At 35.3% G+C, this 20,900-nt stretch overlaps 1 protein-coding gene across 5 annotated transcripts in view; it reads right to left on the bottom strand.

The window, feature by feature from the left end:
- CBLB (Cbl proto-oncogene B) overlaps window positions 1-20,900 on the bottom strand; it is a 208,719-nt gene that overhangs the window by 100,611 nt on the left and 87,208 nt on the right. For all 5 annotated transcript variants that reach the window (XM_036850161.1, XM_036850163.1, XM_036850165.1 and 2 more), the window contains exon 4: window positions 15,297-15,443. In XM_036850161.1, coding sequence (XP_036706056.1) covers window positions 15,297-15,443 — 147 coding nt within the window. The remainder of the gene's footprint in view (window positions 1-15,296; window positions 15,444-20,900) is intronic.

The following is a 20,900-nucleotide window of genomic DNA, read 5'->3' as shown; positions in this document are numbered from 1 at the left end:
TTCCCTTGATCAGCTGAGGCAAATACCCACCATGGAAGAAGGTGGGAGCAATGGTGGGGCGGGCAGGTTCATGAGTGAAGAAGAGAAATAGAGTACAATGATTTCTGGAAAAAAAAAAAAAAAAAGTTCTAAAACTGTTGCACTAAGGATCTAACTTTTTAAAGAGGATTTCAAGTTGCTACCACATACTTTCCTGAGGTTTGTGGGTGGAGGAGGGAAGGCAGAGGATGACTGTTCACACCTTCAGCTAACTGTAGCAATACCACAGAGTGGTGGTTTCTATAACCTCTTCCCCTAGATATGAACCTAGTGAGAGAAAACGTTAATGGCAAATTGTTTTACAAATATGTAGGAACTTCAGTGTGCTGGCAGAGATCTAGGAAAAGGAAAGAGACAGAGAAAGAAAAGGAATAGAACATAAAAGGTCCAACTAAGCTTCAAGCTCCCACCAATCCAGAAGTATTTTAATTTGTCCTTTTGCCACTTACAATTATAAATCACTTTAATTACACGTTGAATTAACTTTAAAATCCAATGAAAAGCTCAAGTAGCCATCAATCCACAAAGAACTGAATAATAGACCAATGGGTAGCCTGGCACCTATAATAATAATGTGAGTTCAGGATCTTTAGACTTCCAATAGGAAAAAAAAATGAGAGCTGCCATTTATTGATGACTTACTATCTGCCAATCACCAAATTAAGTACTGAGTTTGTCAAAATAACAGTGTGAGGCAGATAATATATTTATCCTCAAGATAGAGATGGGGAAACTGAGGCTTAACGAGGTTAAGTGATTCACCCAAGAAAGACCTTATATGTGCCAGGCATTGTACTAGGTTCAGAACAAAAATCTAAATAAAGCCACAGTCTAATAAGTGGAAAGATTTGTAAATAACTTATGTTGTGTCATGTGCTCAGGTTATCACAGAAAAAGATTCATGTGCTATGGGAACCCAAGGGGATGGAGATCCTCGCAAACAGGGACAGTATCTTATTCATCTTTGCCTAAGACAGAAGAGTATGCAACTATTAAACTGTGTCTAGGCAAGGCAAGGGAGTGTTTCACAGAGGAGGAACCTAGAAATTTGAGTGTACTACCACTCTCCTACTAAACAGAAGTGGTTTGATGACTTAAAAAAAAAAGTGATAGTGTATTCACACAATGTCAGGAGAGATAATAACTTGCTAAATTTTAAAACCCTGCAGTTTTAACACAAACGAATAAGGAATTGAGACAAAAATGTAAGGCAACTGATCCTCAAAAAAAGGGCAAAACATTTCCATGAAACCACAAGTTCTCATAAAAGGCTATATAGGTTTTATTTTTAACTCATATGTAAAAAAAATCCATATAATAAAGGTGTGAATCTCAACAAAGGCTAGGGTGTTTGGAAACAGGAACTTTTGTGTACTTCTGGTGTGAATGAAAATTTACACAACATTTCTAGAAGGCAATTTGGCAGCAAGTTTCAAAAACCTATACATTTTAACCCAGAAAGAGCCTACTTCTAGGGATTTCAACAAGGAAATTATGTCAAAAAAAAAAAAAATACACAGCAATGCAAAGACTCATCCATGTCTCTTCAACAGTGTTGTTCATAATAGCAAAAAATTAAAACAAATATGTTCGATAGTAATAATATGACATATATCTATAGATTAGAATATTTTACAGCAATTAACAATTGTATACGGAAAAAATATTTATTGTCATGGAAAAGTGTCCATGGCATTAAATGGAAACAGCATTTTTAAAATTGTATGTCCTTGGGAATTCCCTGGCTGTCCAGTGGTTAGGACTCCGTGCTTTCACTGCCAAGGGCCCCGGGGACCCTGGTTCAATCCCTGGTTGGGGAACTATATCTCACAAGCCACGTAGTGTGGCCAAAAAAAAAAAAAACATTGTATGTCCTTTATGATCCAATGCTGAAAACTATCTGGAATGTCTGGAGAGATCAACACAAATTTTAATTGATGATATCTAGATCATGGTAGGATTACAAGCAATTTCTTTCAGAATATTTCTAATATGCTCTAGTGGCTTAAAGGAGTAAAAGACATACTAAAACTGTTTAAAGTATATTTTGCAATCACAGAAATAACCAATTAAAAACAAAAATTAGAATAGTATTTGCCTATGAAATGGTTTTCTATCTAGGAAATACAAAAAGATTTACAGATTAAACTATGAGAAGAAAAGAGAATTCAACATGGCTGCTAAATATAAAATATGCAAAAATCAGTTGTATTTCTATATATAAGCAATACATAATTAGAAAATAAAACTTAAAAAATTTACAATAGCATCTGAAAATATCAAATAAATGGGAATAAAGCTAACAAAACACAAGCAAAAACACAACATAAACACATAGACATACTTGATCAGAGATGTAAAAGACATAAAGGGATGTAACGCTTTAACGGACTGGCAGACTCAATATGGTAAAGGTGTCAATTCTCTCCAAATTGATTCTCAGATTTATTACAACCCCAATCAAATATTCCAGGAGACATTTTCATAGTAGGAATTGATAGGTTGATTCTAAACTTCATAGGGAAATGCCAAGAGCCAAGAATAATCAAGCGGAACTTCAATAAGAAAAACACTGACAAAGTTATACTCTTCATATCAGTTAAGACAGCATGGTATTGGCACAAGGAGAGACAGACAATAGACTAAAACAAATTTTGGAAACAAATGCAATCATATCTGGATACTGGTTATGTAACAACTATATATAAACAGCAGTAGGGAATGGATGATGTTTGCAATAAATGCTGCTGGGTCAAATGAATATAATACATATGGAAAAAAATGAATCTTGACCCTGAACTAATACCATATGAAAATCAATTTTAGATGAACCTTAGACCTAAATATGAAAGATAAAGCAATAAAGTTTTTTGGAAGAAACAGAAGAGAATACCTGCATTACAGGCAAATAATTAAAACAGGACCCCAAATGTTCAAAGGATAAAGGAAAAAATAAATTAAAAACCTGTGTTCATGAAACAATGTTATTAACAAAGTGAAAAAAAAAGCCACATATTGGGAGAAACCATTCACATAAATATAATCAACAAAAGATTCACATCTATAATATATAAAAACTTCTAAATATTAATAATTACTACTCAAAAACTGGGCAAATAATTTTCACACTCACACAAAAAATCAAAATATTCAATTAACACACAAATATACACTCAACTTCATTTGTCATCATGGAAATGTAACTTAAGAACAAAATGAGATTCCACTCATCCCCACCAGAGTGGCTTATTAAAAAGTTTTAAAATGGGGTTCCCTGGTGACACAGTGGTTGAGAATCTGCCTGCCAATGCAGGGGACATGGGTTCGAGCCCTGGTCCGGGAAGATCCCACATGCCGCGGAGCAGCTGGGCCCGTGAGCCACGACTACTGAGCCTGCGCGTCTGGAACCTGTGCTCCGCAACAAGAGAGGCCGCGATAGTGAGAGGCCCGCACACCGCGATGAGGAGTGGCCCCCGCTTGCCGCAACTAGAGAAAGCCCTAGCACAGAAACGAAGACCCAACACAGCCAAAAATAAATAAATAAATTTAAAAAAAAAAAACAAAACCAAAAGTTTTAAAATGACAAATGATACATAAAATGTTGGGAAGGATATGGAAAACAGGAACCTTCAGGCACTCCTCATAGGTGATTAAATTGGCAAACCATTTTGGAAAACTCTTTGGTGGTTTACTAAAAGCTACTAAAGCTAAAACTATGCATAAACTAGGAGCCAGCAATACCACTCCTAGATATACATACAACAGAAATGTATACATATGTTTTTAAAAATGTACAGAAAGTGTTCATAGCAGCACCACGGATAAAAATCCAAAGGAGGAAGAATCCAATGTCCATCACCAATGGAATGAATATGTAAATTGTGGTATAGCCATACAATGGGGCAAGGAGAATGAACAAACTATTGTTATATGCAAGAACATGGATGAATTTCATAAACATAATAGTGAAAAAAGCCAGATTTTTTTCAGAGTGTAATTGTACGATTTCAATTATGTATGATTTCATGATACTAGAAGTCAGGATACCGTGGGCAGGCAGTGATTGCATGGGACTTGCTGAGGGGTTGGGAGGAAGGGGGATTCTGAACCATACATAAAATACTATTACCTTATTTGGGTGGCATTGACACTGATGTGTTCACTTTATGAAAATTCCTCGTCTTACATTTATGATTTGTGTACTTTTCTGTATGCATATTAAGCTTTAATTATATACTAAACTTAAAAAATTTGTACAATTCTAAGATTAAAAGAGAGCAAGAAATGTGGGAATGGACAAAGCATCCACCGTCGTATAAACAAGGAAATTAATGTGTTTGTTGGTTGGTTTTCGGTTCTGTTGCTGTGGTACTGGTGGTGGTTGTGATGGTGGTTGTTTAAAATCTATTCTAGTTCAGGGATATAAAATGTCATCTTGACTTTAAACAAAATGAAAATCTGTTCTATCTGTATTAACTCATTCCTATTTTCAATTTCATCTGAATTTTGTTCAGAAAATTCACCTTGATCAACAAAGATATGTTCAGTGGCAGTACCTTTAAGGTGCTTTTGTTCATAAGATAATAAAACATTCATAAGCTATTTGATATGTTTTGATTTTTATTATGGATGCAAATATTAGTATTGTGATTCCTAAGTCTGTATACAGTTTGTATATAGTTATTCCTTAAATCCAATCTTTTTTTGGTAATGACTATTTGTTAATGGATATGAAACAAGCTATTAACAAGCTATTAACAAGCTATTAACAAGCTTAACAAGCTATTACAGCTGTTGCTCTTCCATAAGAGAAAAACAATTGTTTTCCAGCAACCCACAGAAAGAACGAATCAAAACCACTCTGGTCAAATAGCTGCCTTACAACTCATCATAGATAGGATGGTAACCACAGTTACCAAGGATATTCATGATTAGATCTAACCATTCTTCCTCATAAGTGAAAATTCCTTACTCTCATACAGCAAGATGCTGGATATTTGTGATAGATTATTTTTTTCTTTGTCAAAAAAGTTTATAACATTTTGTCTATAGAGTAGACAAGCATTATTTCCCTGTATAAGGGACAAGTATTCTCATTTTCACATTCTGAAACTTAAATTTAGAATCAAACATTTTTTACAAGATTCAGAAACAAGGAAATAGATTCTTTAGTATCATCCTTGCTTTTTTTCAGTAAACTCACTCGTGATAGATTTGATGCTTTCTAACTTCTCATGTGATAGATCTGATGCTTTCTAACTTCTGGTCTCACAACCTAACTTTTGAACATCATAAACAGTAAACTTACTCTAACCAGGAAATTACTTTATACTTTGTAATTACTTTAGTAATTAATGGATATTTGCTCTTTTCTTTCTAATGACAACTGTTCTTCAGGAGATTTGCTCTGCAGGTTCAGTGATGCTTGGTAGGTTCATAATACACACAAGATACCATAGCAAGACGCCTCTGATCTGCTGAGGTCAGATTAAACAAAATTAGTAAGTTATATACCCTAAAATTAGAAAGTTCTGCCACAGATCTTCCTTTTAGCATTAAGAGCCCAGCCTGTCCTACAAACAAATTAAAAAGTCTGTAATAAAAGAAAATTCCCCAGAAATCTCTCTACATAGGTCAATTACATTAACAAGCAATGGGTGAAGTCTGCTAGATATGTTAAGTTAAATTAAGGCAAAAAAATATAGAATTTCCAATAACTAAAGCCTCACAGGAGAAACTATATACATACTATTGTGCATAAGCAGATCCCCCAAAATTCCTTTTTATTAAGAGAAACTACTGATGACTGCAGATAAACAAGGCAAAAACAAAGCTACAAAGAAAAACAATTATTGTCACTTCCTACTGATAATCAACATTCAGAATAAGGAAAACAGGAAGATGAAGCATTAGCAGTCTATTAATGAAAAATAAATCCTAAATATTAATTTTATGAAGCTTTATTTACTTTGCTTTCAAGTCACAAACAATTTCTCCACCAGCAGAACATGTTTCTAAAGAACTGTGAAGAATCTGAGATTCTACCCTATTTTTAAGCTAACAAGTTAGCCTATCACAGTTGCATGGATGCTGGCAGAAGACAGAGTATTTGTGGGTCAGGGCGTCAAAGCCAAAGGACTTCGTTACTCACAGGAAGCAGTGGTCAGAGTATCACCATTTTCTTGAACTTGTTCCCTGAGCTCTAATTCCCACAGGATGATGCAAAGAGAGTCAGGTGACACCTACACACACAGTGATTTTTGTAACTGGAGAGGAACTCAGGGCTTAGGGAGCTCAAATATTTTGTAATGGTTAGTAAGTATGCCTGTCCCTGGATATGCAGAGAAATACTATCTTTACATTACAGGGTTGTAAACAAGCATCGTCTTTGCTTCAGAAGGAGGAACTGCCTCTCTTCACCTACCAAGGTAGAAACATCCCACAGAGAAAGGAACAAACGTGCTAAGGGACTAAGAACCAGGACCTTTTAGATTCCAGGGGCACATTATTAAATACTTAATAAGAAAATAATTATTTCTCTGAATACAATATAAGAACTTCTGAGAATGGGAATATAAGTGGCTTAAAAACTGTTTTAATTAATTAAATCAAACTGATGAGCTGGCTAGAACTAAGAGATGGAGAAATGTGAAGTCTGCTTTTTAAAAAAAACAGGGCTCTGCACAGGAGAACTTTTTAAATGATATTTTAGAAACACAATTTCTGGAAGTTTTAGTGATTGGCTTAATATTCCAAATTATTTAAAAAACATTAATGGTCTCAGCAAGTGGCATGAAAGTATTTTCCTCATTTGGTAGAGCAGCTAAAACAAAACAAAACAAAAACCAATTACTTCTCAAGATGGGGAAGTAAAATAAGTAGCCAAAATCTGGATACAAACAGGTTAAACTACAGAGGACAAGGTTAGAATTTTATCTTATCATTAGGGAGCTTAGAAACTTCAAAATAAGAAAAGATATTCTCAGACTACCACCTAGATGGCTGGTGATAATGCACCACAAGTCTTGGTGGAAGGCCAGACACCTTAATCTATCTACTTCGTGTACAGCAAAATCCAACGCACCTATTCAGTGTACACCAAAAACTCAACACATCTATTCAGTGCAACATGTGGAGCCTATTAAGACTGGTTATAAAGGAGACTTTCAGAATGTTAAAGAGAAAATTAAGTTATGAAAGCCTGTTGTACCACATCTTCTGAAATCTTTTAAGTCTTTATCTAATTGATCTTTCAATACTATATTCTGATTCATCTCCCTCTTTCTTTAAATCCTATCTTCCTTTAGCAACTATAATACCACACTCCCCAGGTTTTATGCCTACTTCCCTGGTGATGCCTCCATTCCTTAAATTTCCTCTGTGCATACATCATTCATCAGAATTCTTTAAGGATCTGTCCTCTTTGTTCTCCCTGCACATTCTCCATGGTCTCCATCAATCAGTCCAATGGCTTCACACAACTTTTAGAGATTACAAACTCAGATATCTGGAGACCAGGCAGATAATGTATATGAGTAAAGAGGTCCAGGTAAGGACTGCAATCAATTGGAGGGGACACATCTAAACTGGGCAGCTGGCACCCAGGTCTAGCCAACTGTCGCCACGTCAGAGTTCCTATCTAGTGTTGCCATCACTTCCAATTTCTCAGTGAAATTCAATACAATATTTTTGTGTAAAAATCAATAATTTTAAAAGTTACCAACTAATTTTTTAATGTAGATACTGTCTGAGGCCAAGGAAAACATTCTACAGGCTGTCAATCTGCAAACTCATAAATGTACTGTCAATCCTAAAATCTCTGTCTTTAATTCTATATTCTTTTCCTCAAGGTTGTATATCTAATCTACTAATAAATATCACCACATGGATTTGTCTGGACTCACAAAACTGAACATATGCCAAACTGAATTCATCTGACTGCCAAATCTCTTCTTCCTACTTTTCCTGTCTCAGTAAATGGTACCCAGTTGTTCAAATCGCAGATTGAGGCATCACATTTGGCTCATTTTTTTGTACCTCATATATCTTAATAATCAAGTACAGTTAATTTTATCTTCATATAATTCTCAAATTCATGCACTTCTATTTATTTATTTGTTTATTTAGTTTATTATTATCTTCACCTAGTTTTCTACAACAGCCTCCTACCTATCTCTCTCCTATTTCTCTCCTAATTTATCAGTTTCTAAAGTGGGAAGTGGAATGGGGGGAGGGTGGGCAGGGCAGTCATAGACCCCGGGGGTATACAAGATGACCCTATTTAGGATGAGAAGAAAGGACTGAAATTCTACTTGCATTTTTAATTCAATTTTAAAAATTTATATTATAATGTGTCCTTTATATTCTATATGAGAATATACATTATTTGTATAGTAATATGTATTTTATACATATGTGGGTATGTAGATGATATACATAGATAGATGATGTATGCTCAAAAAGTAGTTAATAATAAGGTAGTAATAAGGAATATGATTGAATGGGTTTAGAAACCACTGCTCAAGTTCATTATCCATACTTCAGCAAGAGTAGCCCACCTATACTCCAAGTGTGACCACTTCCCTACTTAAAACCCATCATGGGCTCCCATTGTTCTCAGGGCTCCAAAGAACAGAGTTTTAAAAGTGCAACTTTGCATATGGAAAAACAAAGTCCAAATGGCCAAAAATGGACAGAGCTTTCAAAGCATAGTCCAAGAGAGAGAATAACAATTTTAAGTACTTTGGTCCTTGAGGCAGGGGAATTCCTATAGTGGGTCATAAACCACCACCCCATATTTAGATTCCATGTTCACTAAGGAATGTTCTGTATATGATATAGCTCCACATATAATTTACCTAACAGTGATGAGAACATTCCCATCTGCTTGACAGTAGCATTAATCATTGTAAATTAATAAAACCACTATTCTGGATTATAGATCAGTTTGTGAGCTCAATAAAGTATGCTCAGTCTCTAAACATATGGCTCTAATGAAATCAGGTTTCAAGGCTGAGAACCAGAACCTAATTCACGGTGATTTCACTGAAGTAAATGTCACTTACTGAGGAGTTCAACATGAAGAAAAGAAGGAAAAAGAGAACAACAACAAAAAAAAATGCCATTTATGGAACCTTGAAGTTACTCTGCATCTTTCTTTGGAAAGACAGCAGACACCATAAGAATTCCATCCCTCTCACAGCATTCTCCCCTGTGTACTCCTTATTAACACATGTGCAACCCATACAAAATACCAACTCCTCCATACAGCCTGAGTGTTCCTCTGATGGCTCTAGTAAATAATTCACTTACTATTTGTGACATTCCTTAAGCACTTCTGTAATGGGACAGAACTGATTTTAAATATTTATCATCTTTGCATATACTGCCCTCCCCAAATTGAATACATACTGCTTAGAGGTAGAAAATTATAATTTTACATCTTATTTGCTTTTTTCTGTCTTGGATCTTATTGCAGTGAGTTGAACAAAATAGCCCTGTCATTTTATTTTCCTTATGTATGAAATAAAGATACTTTGCTTTTTTGAAACAGGCAGTAATAAGAGTTGACTAAATAACAGAAATATTAAATAGCAATTTTTTTAGTTCTATTTCAGTTCTTTTTTTTCTTTCTTTCTCTCTAGATCTCCTGCTGCACATTTTTCTTATAAAAGTTCTTCATTTCTATTGTGCATCCTTTAATTAAATATGACTAAGTTGCCTTTTCTTTGATTAGAGGGAAAACTGATCTAGCTAATATGCTAAAAACATGTATCTTACTCACTGCAAAGGTAAAGAAACCATTGTCCTTTGTTTCTTATTAAAAGTGAAAAGAAAACACAGGAAACCAAAAAAGGTCCCTACCACTTCCCCAGGAAATCAAAGGTAAATGTAATGAATTGAATTTTAAACAGATCGGTTTTTTTTTTTTCTTCCCATGGTCAGCAGGACAGTTTCTTATATTCTACCTCACTTTTACATAGGGATATACACAATTTTAGAAAACTTTTATTAACTTTTTCTGGATTTTGCTTTTAGATTTCTAGGGACCATGGAAACTCTATCATGCCAAGTTGAATATTAATGATATTATTTGTAGAATTAATAATAAATATATTCATGGGGCTTTGAGCAAGATTAAAGGTTTAAACTGGTTAATTATTCCACAACACAGACTGCATACAAAGTGCCAGACACTCTCCTACCTGCCTGAAATGTCGATTTTAGCTCTTTTAACCTTCGCAACAACCCTACACAGTAGGTATTCCTGTTATTACCATCCACATTTTACAGATGAAGAAACTGATGCATGAAGAAAGCACGTAGCTTGCCCGAAGTCACAAAGCTAGTAAATGCTGCAGTCAGAACCTGAACACAGACGACCCGCCTGCGAGCCTGCACTAAGCACGCTGCCCCCAGAACAAGCAAGCAAGCAAACGCTGTACACCTCCCACGTGCGCATACTCACACACGTGCCTCTGCTCCTCAACTCATTTGAATTAAATGAACAACAGTTCCTGAAAGTCTCCAAATGAGACATTGTGCTGATCCACCTTGGGAAACACAAAGATTGATTAAATAAGCCTTATTTCATGGGGCTTATAGTCTAATGGAAAGATAACTAGACAAATAACTTTAAAAATCAATGAAAACTAATAAATATGGAGGATGAGCAAGAGCTTATGGGAGTTTAAGAACTAAAAGATCCAGTATAATAATAAGGGACAGAATCATGAGCAAGATGAACTTTGAGGGATTAGTGAGAACTTTTATACCAGAGATAAAAATCTTCAAGTGGAAGGAACAATGTGGGCAAAGACATAGAAACCTGTAGCTGCTAAGGTGTCAGGAAAGAGCCAAATAATCCCACTTGCCTGAAGAACAGGATATAAGTAAAGGAAAAGAGGACTAAAATGGTAGAAAAATACATCATGAACTCAACCAATAATTACTGAGTGTCTGTTATGTATACAGTACCCAAAGGACTCATCTGATAGCCATTTAAAGAATAATGTTTAAACTTTGTACTCAAAACGGAGCTAATCTATGTGAAAGCATTTGACAGAGTTTGACATATAATAACTCTAATAAATGTACCTGTTTTTACTAATTTTTGGATAAAAAGTCAACAGGAGCTTTATATTTGAGCAGGAAAGACCCATGTAATAAATACATTTGATAATATAAATATATTTAAAATACAACATAAACACAAAACATGGGGTAAAGTTGAACATGTGGGAGGGTATATATTAGAACCCAGAAAAGGAGACTTCTGAACTAGACTTAAAGGAAGGGTGCCAAGATTCTGGGACTGTAGAAAAGAAAGAGGAGGGAAGAGGGGCATGCCAGGGGGAACTGTAGGAACTGATGATAAAAAAAAAATCAATTCGTAGATAATAAGTTATTGAAATTTTTGAGCGGACAATAGACATCATCCAACCACTCACCCATCCATCCAATTATTCATCCAGTCTGTTAACACTTATTAGAGCTCACATATTCCAAGAAACACGCCAGGCTCTGAGAAATAAAAATCAAGGAAGCTTCGTAGTCTATTGGGAAATGCAAGCATGTCAGCAGTTCACTGCAGTCTAGTGTGCAAGATGTGAGCTCAGGTACTTGGAAGAACAGAGCAGGCATGCCCACCTTAGGTTAGGGTTACTGAGGAACGCCTCCAAAGTGGCAACACTGGGTAGGGTGTGACACTGGGTAGGGTGTGGGTAACTGGTTTCCCAAGAGGAGGGTGCAGTTTAGGGAAACAAAGACAATGAGGTGTGGAAATAAGTATAGAGTATGAGGAGGTTGTTTCTTTGAGGATGAACTGAATAGAGAGATGAAGCTAGAAAAAAAAGTTCCTAAAGCTTGTCATATTAATGGGGTTATAGACTTTAACCCAGATTCAGTAATGACGCATAGAAGCGTTTCAGGCAAAAAATAAATAAATTAGAATGAATAGTTCTGCTTTTTAGAGCTCACTGGCCTCATTAAGAAAATCAATGGGATAGGTTGTTATTAAAGTTAGGGAGACCAGACAGAAAGCTGTTGCAGTAGTCCAGGGAAGAATTTGAACTTGAACATGAAACTGAAGAACAGAACTTGAAGTAAAGTAAGGATGGGGAGAAGGTGCATACAAAGATTCAGGAGTTAGAATGGTTCTTGTTGAATTATAATTTGGTTGGAAACACATGTCTAAATCTCCTCAACATCAAGAAATGCTTATAGTACGAGGAGCCTAGAAACTGCTACCTGACTTGCTTATTAGAAAAATGACTGTCACCCAGAGTCTAATCACATTAATGGGTCTTTTTTTAACAGTTAATAATACATGTTTTGAGCCTCATGCTTAAAGTTTCTGGATTATAAACTTCACCCTCTAACCCAGAGTTTGGTATTGGTCTCATTTGGCAGAATTTACTTAGACACATTCACTCAGAAATGCCACTCCTCTTTTCCACATATTTCTACTATCTCCTGGTCAACAGACTAAGAAAGCAAAAGCAGAACTCAACTATTAAAACATTCAATAACTTCTCATAAAAATCTACCAACTACAGGACTTCCCCAAATCTAACAACTACAGAACTTTCCAACCAGTTTACCCTGGCACATGATATGTTATTGATCCCCTAAGGCTCCAGACAGGCAGAACCTCTTGGCAGCTGGGCTTGGATCTTGAGCAGAGGCTGGCCCTGCCATGACTTCAAAAAGGTTGAGAAGCACAGAAATGAAGCATTAGTCACATGACACCTAAAGATTTTTGTCTGCTGCCTGTTCTTTAGGTCTGAATCCTAAAATTGCCTTTAGGAGTTTTATAAAGCCCTTTGAACGATAACTATTTCCCAATTTTAACTCAATCCTAATATTTTTTTCTTACTGACAGTTCTTTTTGGGAAAAATGTCACAATAATACTCCTTAAGTTAAAACCTGCTTTATAAAAATCATAATCTGTTTGGCTGTTTTTAGAACTAATCGCTCAGTGGTTCTGTTTTTGGAAACAATAATGCATTCAAGTTTAAAGGCACCGGTTAGGTCAGATGAAAGCATTCTCATATGCCCTCAATATGTAGATAAATAACAGGAATACTTCTGTATGAGAACTCAGTTATGCAAAAATGCAAACTAGTATAAGGAAGATAAAAGAATTCAACCTTCTAAAGGGCTACATCATTCATTCGTCCATTTATTCAATAAAATACTGTGGAACTATAAGGTGAAAACCCACAGAGAATATAAAGATGGTTTCTCCAATGATCTAATAAAAGAAGCATTAATTTTGATGACTACAGAAATATGTCTGAATTCCAGAAGGAGCTTTACATTTGGCTCTCAACCCCAAAATAAAAATCTTAAAGACAAATTAAGAAGCCTTCTCAAGTAAGCAAAGACAGAAGACAAAGGTACAAGGGTTTAGGAGGTAGGGAGAGCGTTTAATCAGCATTTCAAGAATCCCCCATTTGATTTAGTAGTGATTTCAGTCACGTAGCAGTTGGACAGAAATTTCAGCCCCTTAATGTCTATGGTTATAAATAAAGGGAAGTAACAATGTCTCAAATGCATAATTCTTTGTGGTTTGAGGTGCCGGGCAAAACAAACTCCTCTCTTGAAAAACATGTGAGCAATCTTTTGTCAAAAGGTCCATTTTTTACTGACCTTTTGACAAGCAAGCAATTTTTAACTCACCAGGATTTTCAGTTTTCAAAAAGAAATACCGCAAGCAATTTGTCTGATAGATTTTCTTAAAATTGTAAGATAGTTTACTTTGAAGGTTACTCACTCTTTACATTAGGCTCAGAGTGTTAATATATGAGCTGTAGCTTCAAGACATCCTCAGCTGTTACTCCCAGAACTCTGCGGTCCCTTTCTGCTTTCTACTATTCACAAATATTTAATCCGTACACTCCTGGCTGTTAGCCTAATTCAGATGAGGATGAACCTTTTCTTTTTTTAAGTCCTCATTTGTGAATGGATATAGGAGCATTACAAAGAGCTAGATTTCTGGAACACAGAATGTCTTGTGTTAAAGGCAATAATAGTATTTCCTCTGTAGTGCCTAAAAATAATTCAGAATACATTTTATTTAAGAAGTGGGAAAAAGGCTTTAACATTTTTGAAGTAAAAAAAAATTACGCATCTAATCAAATGTGCATTGCTCTGTGTATGTCCTAATCATGTGGTAGCTATAGATAAACACAGCACATCATAGAGAAAAAAAAAAAACGGGAAACCCAACGTTACAGTTAATTCACCAGTGTCACAGGACTCAGATCACTTAAAGTGTATGCCAACATTTTACATCGTATTTCATCAGCTACTGTATAAATATAGAATTTAACTACAGGATGAAAACAATAATCTGTGTGTAAGCAATCACCCCTCCTTAATTCTTAGCTACAGTTCTGCCTACATTCAAGGACATTCTGAGGGTGTTCTCTCATCAAAGGGGACCCTTAAAAGAAACTGAAGAAACCATCTGTCTCCTGATGCTCAGTTCTTAAGCATCTTACTAAGAGATTCCTGATAAAAGTTTTGCACGTTTTATTTACGTTATGCAGACTTCAGATATTTAATTCCTATTATTTACCAAGCTCACCTGGGTTTGTGTCTGGATAGGAAATACCTAAGGAAAACATCTTTAGCTATTTTTGTGAGATAATGCAACTTTGTGATAACATTATCCTCATTTCTGTATCTTGTTTACACGTGCATACTTTCTGCGCAATGACACAGAGAAAACCTGAATGCCAGTGCTGAGGCCTTTTACCACTTCAATTTCAGATCTTCGTCAAGCTTATACTCTACCTCCTAGTATAGGAAGCAGTCTCCAATGCCTGCAGTCCTGAAGTAAGTGTCCCCCCTCTGGATTGTCAGAACAATTTATTTAGGCCAATTTTTAAAGTGTCTTTCCCTTTCTGCCTTTTATTTTCTATATGTGTTTTATGTGTACACTAAGTTATAAAAAGTTATGAGCTTCCCATGTATACTCTGTCTTACAAACATCTGCTTCTTAGAGCTAACTATTTAACTCAATGAATGCTCACCAAATAAATAAATGTCATATAATATTTACTTGGTAACAACAAAATTATTCCGTTACTGAGGTATACTTCTGGTGGCTAAATAGAAAAAATAGCAATCAAAACACTTAGCAAAAACACTGCAGTATATTCTCAAAATACTCAGGTAAGACCTACACCATATGGAACTGGAGGCAGGTCTAGTCATTCTTCAAACATGGATCCAAATTTGTACTTACTTGTCTCCAAAAAACTTTCTCCAGAATTCAGCAGCATCTGCTTTCGTGATACGAAAGTTATCTCCCTGGAATTGCCCATTGGGAAAGATTGCTTTGATTTCTGCCAACATGTGACTGAAGATAAGGGATAGTTTTGTAAGATTTCGTCTGTAGATACAAAGAGGGAAAAATGAATGAAAAAGTAAATATATAGGCATGTAAGATTTAACAGGAATATATATTATTAAAAATGAAATTATCAACCTAGGTCAACTCAATAAAGCCCTTAAAAACAATGTTCATAAAAACTGTACATTTAAATTCCTAACAGGGATTCTATTAGTCATCCATGTATTCATTTAATATAAACATCAACAAGATGAATTACATGAGGTTTAATGGGAGAGACGGACACCTAAAAAACTCATAATCAAATATAAACGCTAAACAAAAAAGACAGAGTGATTATTTCTACACGGGGAATAAGGAAAGATGTGTCATTTAAGGCAAACCTAGCAAGATAAGCAGTTGTTCAACAGATGAAAGACTTAGAGTGGAGAGGAGGGGAAGGAGGAGAGGTTAGGAATAGAACTATTTGGAGAATATCTAGATTTAGCATGGCTAGAGAAGAGCAGAAAGAGAGTGGAGGAAACGGCTTGAGACAAGATGAGAAAGTTTGGTTGGGACATGACAAAAAGAGGCATCTGAACCAATGAACAAAGTTTTTGTCAAATACTGTTGCCACTTCTACCTAAATATCAGAGTTTCTGATAAGTCTCAGATATGTGCATATTTTAGAAGCTCCCTGGGTAATTCTAATGTAGTCCATAAAACGCTACTGCGATAAGGAATGGGAAGCCAAAATGGACTAAAAAGATTAAGGAAATGATCAAATCTCTGTTTTAGAAAGAAAAAGTTATGGTAGTATGAAAACAATGGTTTGGAAGGGAGGGAAATGTAGGCGTTGTCTCTATTCTAATTCCCATGTTAAGTTCTGGGAATTCTGACATGATTTAGAACATGCTTCAAACCGTGACTAACACTTTAACAGTTATCATCTACATTCCTTCTTAGCTTTTCATAAGTTTACAACATTAATTATGTTAATCAGCCCAAAACTGTTAGTGCTAGATAGTAAGGAAGCAATTGAAAGACAACATACTACAGAACTTTTCAGTTTTGAGCTGACCTTGCCTCTTTATACTCCTGCTTACTCAGAATCACCAGAACACAGCAGGCACATATCTCCTGTCGTTCCATTTTGAAGCTTTAACTGCTTTGTGTGTGTGTTGAGGGGTCAGGGCTGGGGGTGGGGAGGAGGCACTTGCATTAGCACTCAAAGTAAATACAGAGGAAAACTAAAGAAAGCCATCAAATCTGCAATGCATATAACACCATACAATGTCTCCATAGGACTTTGACACTGAAAGTTGTGTTTATTTGCCTTTTTTTTTTTACTCATGTATCTGTGTTTAATGACTCTCAAATAACAAGCAAAGAAACATGTTAGGTACCAAAAAGATCATAAAACATGCACCTCTCCGTAAAGTCACTGAAAGGAAACATGTAACTTCCTATATTATATGAATACGGAATAAATAAGGTACTTGTGATAAAAAGTGGGAAAAATAGGAATGAACAGAAAGCAATAAAGTATAAAGTAATTGACATCTCAAAAAATTCATCTCTATTGGAAAACCAAAAAGTCCCAATTTCCATAACCTTTATTATCCATGAGAAGATTTATGGGAAAGAAGGGTCAGAACTTAGGCCTTATTTTAGTGCTGACTGGCAACAACAAACAATCTGCAAGATCATTATGGTTAGGTTATGCAAAATGTTTCATCATTGGGCTTCCCTGGTGGCGCAGTGGCTGAGAACCTGCCTGCCAATGCAGGGGACACGGGTTCGAGCCCTGGTCTGGGAAGATCCCACATGCCGTGGAGCAACTAGGCCCGTGAGCCACAATTACTGAGCCTGCGCGTCTGGAGCCTGTGCTCCGCAACAAGAGAGGCCGCGATAGTGAGAGGCCCGCGCACCGCGATGAAGAGCGGCCCCCGCTTGCCACAACTAGAGAAAGCCCTCGCACAGAAACGAAGACCCAACACAGCCAAAAAAAATAAATTAATTAATTAATTAATCAAAATCTTTAAAAAAAAAAAGTTTCATCATCTTCTTAGATTCAGCCACACTTCTGCACAACTCAGCCTAATTCCAAGGTAAAACTTCTTTAATTAGTTGAATCTTTGATCTTCTCATTTATGTCAACACACCCTCATTTAGGTGATGGTAGATTTAAGAAATCCAGTCTTAGGAAATGAAAAGTAAACTGATGAACTATATCCAAGGAAAGAATTGCAGCCAATATAAACTGCAACTGACTTTTGAAATTTGAGTTTAAGGAAAAACATAAAGTCACTTTTGAAAATCTGCAACGAATTTATTTCTATAATTAGGCAAACGAGTTAATTTTCTACCAAACTTCCAATTGATACATACAGAAGAAAAAAGAAAAATCAAGATGGCTGTAATTAGGGAAAACCAACTGTTCCTTATTTTCTGAATTGGTTGCTCTCCATCCCCTTGTTTCTCTGTTCTTTAATCATATCCAAATGTTTTTCATTTTTATTTGTTAAATCTAAAGCCTGAAGCACAATACCAGTGATTACCCATCTTGGATTTTTGATCCACTGGCTATGTAGGCACTAAACTTTAAAACAGAAATAGTAACATTTTATCTTTATAATTTACAGTCTAGAAGCTCTAATAATCACTATATAACTAATCACTGTTAAATTATAAACTGTGTGTATAGTCCAATTTTCTTGTTCCTACAAACAGATCACCACATTTTTATTCGACTTTTTGCATAAACTAAGGCAATGAAAAGATCTATTTTGACTTTAGTCTTTAAAGAAACACAAATTCAAGTTGTTAAAAACATGTGAATGCGACAGTTTTGTGTTACTTTATTTTTCACATATACCAGAAAGCATATTTATATTTATTTTATATCTAATTTTTAAAAACACACCATACATATGTAAATGATTATTCTGGAAACCCTTTATCTGAAATATCGATTTACAGATGTTGCAATCCACACCAAGAAATGAAAAAAGCTTATAGTTAATTCTATTATCTGATGTCATTTAAATTTACTGTCATAGCAAATAGGTTTGTTTTTTATATGACTGTGTGGGAGTTTTTTGTTTACTATATTTTGCTTTACATTAAGCTTTAGTTCCCCACCCCACTCTGCACTCTTAGATACCCATTTTAAAAATAAATAACCTCCAATTTTGAAAATAAAATCCAAGGATACAGTCATCTCTAATCATCTAGACATAGAGGGAAGAAAGGCAACAACTCCACATCTTCTTTGTAGATGAATTTTTTTCCTATCATGATATTTTTCCATACTTTGCCAATTTTCCCTAAGCCCGCTTGATTGCCGCTCATCATAAGACCAAAAATGATGACTGCTTAATAAAGGATTTGAAGCATCCTAATTAAGATATGTATCTATTACTAAATGCCCCTACCCCAGAACAACTAAGGAAATAAAATTTATCTACAAAGACTCAATAACCTTAAACATAACTTTAATTTACAAGAAATTTTGCAATACTTTCACTTTCAATAATACTTTCAATAATACTTTATTTTGACTAATTATTACCACATTATCTCCCATTAACCATCAAAAGCTAAGCCATTTTTAAAATTTGTTTTGTGTGAGATTTTTTTATAAGAAATAATTTTGGAGTAAAAGTATTCTGATACACCAGGTAAGCAAAAAGTATCTTCTAGATGTCAATACTGGGTAAACCAGTAAAGATGTTAATATACAGAGGAGCCTTGAGAAAGGGGAGGCAGAGAGGAGCAAAGACAAAGGATAGGGAGAAGATGAGAAGGAAAACTATCTGCATTTTTTTTTAAAAAGTGTAATGAATGCATCAGCAATGTCAAGAATATCACCTAAGAAGCAAGGTGCCTCTTTTATCCTGAATTTGGTCACCTAAAACTGTCCTTCTTTAAAACAGTATGAATCAATTTCTCCAAAATTCAAGTTACATTACTGCACAGAATGTGAGGTCGGAATGATGGGGCATCACTCTTTACGAATAAGTCTTAGTAGCTTAAGTGGCTACAGCCAACATCATCAGGAGGCTGAAGGTACACAAGATTTGATGTAGGATGACACGATCCTACCCTTAATAAACTTATCACATAGTAGGGGAGAAAAGGACATGACTACATTATTATCATACAATATAGTAGGGGCAATGCGCCAACGATAGCCATCTTGAGATGAGGAATTTGAAAAATGAATAAAAAATACATCAAGACTTGATTAGTAGCCTCCACTAAATGTAGGAGACACACAAAGAGAATAATCTAATTAGATCGCATGTAGTCCTTGACTCTTCTCAATTCAAGAAACAGCTGTGTCATAAATCAAGGAGGAAATAAAAAGCTTTAAATGCTGAATTAGTGAAAAACTTTAAATGACACTTCATATCAGTGAGTTCCAAAGTTTCTGAGAACGTACTGTTTCTGGTAGAAGAAATGGGAGCCCATTTTTTATCCAAAAACTATTAATAATTCAATTTTTACATTTAAAAGCTAGAACATGTGCTTCTTAATCTTTACAAGGTGGAACAAATTCAACATAAAGAGAAAGGCAGGACACAAAGAATATAAACAGTGGCATTGAAAACGAGACTCACGTCCAGTTAAAGAGCAATTACCATTCACTCTATTTCTGATGTAGTGCCTTCCAAGATGGGTTTAGGGCGTTACTTCACACTGTTTTTGACCTTGGGAACATTTTGATTCCTAAGAAAGTGAGGATACTAGGCTGATGCAAGCCTTGCCTTTCATTTCCCCCTCTTGGGAATAGAGACTATTATTAAGATGACTCCTGAGAGTCTTAAATAAAACTGGATCTTATCCATTCTCTTGCCTAAGTGCTTTAAAGTTTTCCATACATCTAAGAGGAATACGAGGCAGATTTTTTTTTCAACTGAAGTATAGTTCATTTACAATATTGTGTTAGTTTCTGGTGTACAGCAAAGTGATTCAGTTATACATATATATACACATTCTTTTTCATACTCTTTTCCATTATGGTTTATGACAGGATATTGAATCTAGTTCCCTGTGCTATATATACAGTAGGACCTTGTTGTTCATCTATTTTATATATAGTAGCTTGTATATGCTAATCCCAAACTCTAGTTTATCCCTCCCCAACCCCCTTTCCCCTTTGGTAACCGTAAGTTTGTTTTCTATGTCTGTGAGTCTCTTTCTGTTTCGTAAATAAGTTCACTTGTGCCATATTTTAGATTCCACATATAAGTGATATCATACGGTATTTGTCTTTCTCTGACTTACTTCACTTAGTATGATAATTTCTAGGTCCATCCATGCTGCTGCAAATAGCATTGTTTCATTCTTTTCTATGGCTGAGTAGTATTCCATTGTGTATATATACCAGATCTTCTTTATCCCTTCATCTGTTGATGGACATTTAGGTTGCTTCCATGTCTTGGCTATTGTAAATAGTGTTGCAATGAACACTGGGGTACATGTATCTTTTCAAATTATGGTTTTCTCCAG

Source organism: Balaenoptera musculus, chromosome 4 (assembly GCF_009873245.2).
Source record: "Balaenoptera musculus isolate JJ_BM4_2016_0621 chromosome 4, mBalMus1.pri.v3, whole genome shotgun sequence".
NCBI lineage: Eukaryota > Metazoa > Chordata > Mammalia > Artiodactyla > Balaenopteridae > Balaenoptera > Balaenoptera musculus.
The sequence above is the reverse complement of the archived record's forward strand: the minus strand, read 5'-3'. Positions and strand labels throughout refer to the sequence as shown.